At 52.4% G+C, this 6,292-nt stretch overlaps 1 protein-coding gene across 2 annotated transcripts in view; it reads right to left on the bottom strand.

Annotated features, from left to right (window-relative positions):
* Nucleotides 1-2,844: 2,844 nt before the first annotated feature.
* The window catches only part of LOC119089594 (peritrophin-1), an 81,948-nt gene continuing 78,500 nt past the window's right edge, over nt 2,845-6,292 (bottom strand). The window contains exons 6-7 of one of the 2 annotated variants that reach the window (XM_037212366.1): nt 6,128-6,241; nt 2,845-3,840 (exon numbers count right to left, since the gene is read on the bottom strand). In XM_037212366.1, coding sequence (XP_037068261.1) covers nt 3,742-3,840; nt 6,128-6,241 — 213 coding nt within the window. In that variant the 3' untranslated portion in view covers nt 2,845-3,741. The remainder of the gene's footprint in view (nt 3,841-6,127; nt 6,242-6,292) is intronic. The other variant, XM_037212358.1, reaches the window with a different exon arrangement.

Raw genomic sequence — 6,292 nt, 5'->3', positions numbered from 1 at the left:
GACTTCCACACGCGTGCAGCTCACGCGCCGCCCGCAGACACCGGTCCGCCGCCAGGTCTCATTACTGCTCGAGCGTGGCGACTGCTGCAGGCAGCGGGCAGGAGCGGGGCGACTGCTGCAGGCAGCGGGCACGAGCGTGGCGACTGCTGCAGGTAGCGGGCACGAGCGTGGCGACTGTTGCAGGCAGCGGGCACGAGCGTGGCGACTGCTGCAGGCAGCGGGCACGAGCGTGGCGACTGCTGCAGGCAGCGGGCACGAGCGTGGCGACTGCTGCAGGCAGCGGGCACGAGCGTGGCGACTGTTGCAGGCAGCGGGCACGAACGTGGCGACTGCTGCAGGCAGCGGGCAGGAGCGTGGCGACTGCTGCAGGCAGCGGGCACGAGCGTGGCGACTGCTGCAGGCAGCGGGCACGAGCGTGGAGACTGCTGCAGGCAGCGGGCAGGCGCGCTTAAGAGGTCAGAACATCCGGCGATTGTTTGCATTACATCTGAGCTGCGGTGAAATGAGACACACTCTGCCATCCCTCCCTCGCGCAAGACTGTGTCTAAATGACCTAGAGTTAACACGCGCCCGGATGGCCTGTTGATTCCATCCGCTGGGGCGGGGGTCAATTTGACCCCGCTGAAATCTCAAGATTTAAGAGAGCTAGCGACACCGAGTTTACAGGGTGTATTGACCTGTACGTGAACTCACTTAGGTCCAAGTTCAAGGCAACAAGATCATGGCCTTCAGGTCAAATGAGGTCAAACAACGTCAAAATCCAGGCTGGTCTCCAACGGGCCCCTTGAACGTAGATAACTGTTCTAAGCAAAAGGTCACATGCTGATTTATGGTCAGTGACCTTGCTTAACCTTTTGAAGGTGATGGTGACCAAAATGATGCAAGAATGCTTGGAGTTTTGCATTTGAATAAGCGACAGCGATTACGCTAAGCTGCATATTCCTAAAGGCAAAATGTTGACTTGGATCATTTTAGGTCAGTGATCTATCCTGACCTTTAAAAGTTCATGGAATGTGTGTAATGTGGATCCTGTCATCAAAAAATTTGAACCGAGCACCATGAACTACCCCATGCAGCAAGCCATAGAGTAATAAAACAGGTTGACTTTGACATTGGTATAACCATCATACCTGACCCTAGATCAATGTAATTTGTTTATTCGATGGTTGTGTTACCTAAGAAAGTATCTCAGAGGAGTATGGCTTCGTCTAACCCTCCGTTGTTGAATCTGATTGAAGGATCCTCTAGAATTGCCTTCGCTGAAACCATGGCCTGACTTTGACCTACCATAGGTCAGTGAGCTTACAAGGTACATCTAATTATTGGCACCAGACGACCTGTTATTCAATTGTCTACAGCTGAGCAATATTTGGCGTGGCTACGCCGCGCCGTTTGAAACCATTTAGGAAAACTCTTCGGGGGGTTAGTTTGACTCCCACCCGAGCGCGTATTAACAAAATGCTTGTGAGTTTAATGCAAGGCTGAATACGGAAAGACCTCTGTAATTTTGCCTAAAATACAACATAATATAAACGTAGTGGAAAACCTGTGTGTCACATGTTATGCACTGATGTATATGAATCGTGTTAAATGCATTCTTTTTTGGGCGCAGGAGTAAGCCAAGTCTGGAACATTAAGAGGTTCAGAGAATCGAGCCGATGAACGTTAAGCATACATGAGGAACACGGGAATTGAACCAATTCATCCCGCAAATAATGCTGTTTTTGCTACACAGTCCTTGGAACGGCTTTGCGGCGCCGATAAAAGAGCCGGCCTCCGTCGTGTCGGAGGTCACACCGCTGGCAAGAGAAGGTTATCAACAGGCTGGGTGACAGACACGTAAAATCCGACTATCCATGAACCTTAGACAATATCAGCTTTATACGACGCCCGGATAGCACTTGCTTGAAATCGGGTTGTCGATAACTCGACAACGTGATGCGGTGCGGTTGAAAGAGTCAATAGGCAGAGGAGGAAAAGGCTGATAAAATAAGCCACAGAGGTGTGGCAGACTTTGTGTGGAGCTTATTACAACGTCCAGCGATCAAGGGCACCGTATGCTTGAATAACCTGTTTTAGTCTATTCGGTGGGTTAAGCCGCACCAATTTTGTGCGATTTTGTTATTTGTAGCAGATAGCATTAAAGCTTTTTAAATGCAAGCAAAAAAACGTCAGGGACGGGGTGTGGAGTAGGGCACACATGTCAAGTACTGTGCTTGTTCGGTCAAGAGCTCACATCTTCGATAAAAGGGACTTTTGTCGCCTTCACGCGCAACAGTGAGGTCGTTCTAAAACGGACGCCGATTTTCTTCCTTTTTACTGGGGAATAGATATCGTTCGCTATGTTAATTCGCACCGGGTTTCGTCGTCCTAGAGCTCAGCTACTGTTCCTTTGCATTGGGAACTCATCCATTAACAAAGATTGCGTGGTCACATTGGCACGCCGCGTTTTGTGGAGCGCCAGCGACTACGGCGGTCATATCAGCATCCAAGGGAAGATTGACAGGAATCAAACCCGAGGCCCGTGTGGCTCAACTGATATGATTCCGCCTAGGGTTATGAGATACATTCTACTATTCGGAGTGTGTAACAAGCAATGATGTTACCGTAATGGCGTCGTTTCCTGCACCACGTGGGCGGCGGCAAGCTAGTCATGAGCTATAACATAAAGAGTGAATGATTTTTTTAAAAAACCAAACTGTAGTTCTCTCAAACTGGGATTTCTAATCAGGTCGCAAAAGCATGAGTAATCCGCAAACACTTTCTGAAAAAGTGTTCACGGAAAGAATTCCATCGTGCCAGAATCAGCTTTCAAAATATCGCTGCTCATATAAACGTCTGAAATCAGCAATGCCCGAAATTGTATTGATTGAGAGTCAAGGACACAATTTTACAACGGTTAAACAGACACAAAGTAATCTTTTATGGAGACGTGAGTGGCAAACCATGCTCCAGCTACGATAAATAGTGCCTGGAGATGGTGGAGTGCATGTGCACATTAGTCCGTGGACTGTAAGTGCATAGGTATATGGTACATGCAGTACATGGTAACATAGCAGTCACAGCAAAGGCGACAAGCAATTGATTTCGGCGCTCGTTGCCTGCATCAAAGCAGAAGTCAGTCACGTGCAGAAGCCATTCTCATTCTAACGGTAATGTGCATTCCGTTTTCGCAGTTTTATGCCGTCGTCGTTATGCTTTAATTTTGTAGCACCATGACATGTTATTCGTCCGTTTGCTGTCTGAATATTTTTGAATGTTGAGTGCGGCAGTGTAGCGATGCTGGCTGGTTGCATGATCAATATCCATGCGTGGCAGTGATGATTTCTCATGACCTCTAAGCAGCAATGGTATCGTTGCAAGTTCAATGTGTTCATTCATTTCAGTCAATTTTCTTCGGTCCTGATGACCAGGCTAACACGTCCACAGTTTCTTAGGCAAGTTGTAGAACATCAATTCCACTCGGTTCGCTATATTGGCGGGTTGACGTAACCAACATGACGACTCCAGCAGCCTGCGGTCAACTGCAGAAGCCTGATGTCAAGCAGAGCGACCCCGGTGTCAAGCCGCAGTGAACTGAAGTAAACCACGGCTACACGAGGCCAGCTATACTGACACGAGTTCTATCGCAGTGGCCTCAGGCTAGCTACAGTGGCTCGAGGTCATCCGAAGCGACCTGGGCTCGTGTCCCATGACTGGCGGCCTGCTTGCATGACCGCGGTCTGGTGGCTCGGAGCGGGTTTAGGCCTTGTGGTACTCGAGCAGCTCATCGCAGCCCGCCCGCTCCGGGTAGTCGCACACCCGCTCGGCCTTGTTGTAGAGCAGGTTCCCCGGGCACGACTGCGGGCAGGACAGCAGAGATGTCAGCCGATGGGACGCTCGGCCCCGGCAGGACAGCGGGCACGTCAGCTGATGGGACGCTCGGCCCCGGCAGGACAGCGGACACGTCAGCTGATGGGACGCTCGGCCCCGGCAGGACAGCGGGCACGTCAGCTGATGGGACGCTCGGCCCCGGCAGGACAGCGGGCACGTCAGCCGATGGGACGCTCGGCCCCGGCAGGACAGCGGACACGTCAGCCGATGGGACGCTCGGCCCCGGCAGGACAGGGGGCACGTCAGCTGATGGGGACGCTCGGCCCCGGCAGAACAGCGGGCACGTCAGCTGATGGAACGCTCGGCCCCGGCAGAACAGCGGGCACGTCAGCTGATGGAACGCTCGGCCCCGGCAGGACAGCGGGCACGTCAGCTGATGGGACGCTCGGCCCCGGCAGGACAGCAGGCACGTCAGCTAACGATGCGTATTCGTTACGGGCAGGACACGCGGACACACGTTATCCTGGTGCGCCTTCGCAAGCAGACCAGCGCCAGTATAAACTTCTCTGCATGGAGATATATTTCAGAATAAGACATAGGAAAGGTGGAGAAAGATCAAAGATCAACTGCGACCGTGGTGAAACCCCGGCAGTGCAACACGAACAGACGGGGAAATAGCGTGATGAGGCGATAAAGCGGAGGTAGAACATTAGGGGATATATTCAACACATGCCGATAAGCCAACATATTGTCGAGGTGCTCATGGCAAGATTGTTGTATAAGAATAGCAATCAGTTGTTGTCAACTTGCTATACCATGATGAATCGGCATCGGCTGAACCCTAAGAGCCGAGCGGAGCATGGGTGTAGTGTTGCTGCCCTTTTCTCACACTCTTTAAAGATAAAATCATCACAAAGTAATGTGATATGCAAGACAAAGCTCCGGTTTGCCTCGGTGACATTAAATAAAATGTTTTCAGGTCTTTTATACGCAGCCCCATTTTCGTTTGCCAATGGAATCAGTGGTGACATTGCTACCATTGACGTTTTTAGCTACTACCATCGCAAGATTATTTAAAAACTACCGTTAAGCCAATTGTAAAGATAACCAATGAAGCCAAATGAACATATTTTTACCATTTAAGCTAGTAACTGATCATTTCCATTTTCTTCTTGCTCAGAGAAATTCTGTATATCAAGAATCCCATGCTCTTAATGGGAAGCGATGTCCCAGTAGCAATACAGCAGTGAGCCCGGCCACAGCTTCGGAGAATAATGACGTGACATGACGACGTCATCCAGCAGCAATGACGTCATCCCGCTGCGATGGCAGTTCAGCGGCCCTGTGACCCCGCGAGAGAGCGGCTCTCGTGACAGCGGCGCTCGAAAACAGGCTTCCAGTCAACAGCGGTTCGGCGGGCCGGTGTCGGCCGCTACCCATCGTCCGCCGCCCACTGAACCGCACGACGTCGGTGGACAGCTGGAGCGAGACATCACGAGGGCATCTACTGAGCGGGCCGGCGCCGCTGCCGCGATACCATCGCACGCACCGCGCGCCCGGCACGCAATCCAGGGCGGCGTGGAGGAGGCGGTCAACGATTCGCAACGCCTAAGCTGTTCGGATTGGGGAGAAGGGGAAGGTTATAGTACGGGGATACGGTTTCGACTTCTTCTGGTTTCGGCAATTTCACATGAAGTACGTCTGCATTGCGGTGGATGCAGACTTCGCTGGCATCGTCCCTCGGGTGTTACACCTGGGGCTGTCCGTGTGTCCTTAAAGTATACTGTGCCCACCCCACGAAGATTCCACCTATGGCACACCGTATCACACTCCGCCTGTGACACACCGTGACACATTCCACCTGTGACACACCGTGGCACATTCCACCTGTGACACACCGTGGCACATTCCACCTGTGACACACCGTGGCACATTCCACCTGTGACACACCGTGGCACATTCCACCTGTGACACACCGTGGCACATTCCACCTGTGACACACCATGCCACATTCCACCTGTGATACACCGTGGCACATTCCACCTGTGACACACTGTGGCACATTCCACCTGTGACACACCGTGGCACATTCCACCTGTGACACACTGTGGCACATTCCACCTGTGACACAACATGCCACATTCTACCTGTGACACACCGCGCCACATTTCATCGGCGACAACTGATGCTGACAGTAGCAAACTCACTGACATCTGTCCATCTTGTCCAGCACCAACGAAGAAACCCTCCCTGCTCTCGGCGGACACGATCGCCTCCCCGTCTCCGGCCTGCCAGAGCCCTCGCTGCCTCTCACCTGGATCCAGGCCTTTCCGTGGGCGCACTTGTAGAACTTGGAGCAATCGGTGGGGTGGGGGATCTGCACCAAGACGTCGTGAGGCACGTTGGCGCACTGGCTGTCCAGGTCGTCCTGTCACGGGGAGGGGGAGGGGGTCGTTACGCGAGGAATGGTGAATGCGGT

Source organism: Pollicipes pollicipes, unplaced genomic scaffold, assembly GCF_011947565.3.
Source record: "Pollicipes pollicipes isolate AB1234 unplaced genomic scaffold, Ppol_2.1 Scaffold_1600;HRSCAF=1878_pilon_pilon_pilon, whole genome shotgun sequence".
Classification (NCBI taxonomy): Eukaryota; Metazoa; Arthropoda; class Thecostraca; order Pollicipedomorpha; family Pollicipedidae; genus Pollicipes; species Pollicipes pollicipes.
Note: the sequence above shows the minus strand (reverse complement) of the source record. Positions and strands in the feature narration are given on the sequence as shown.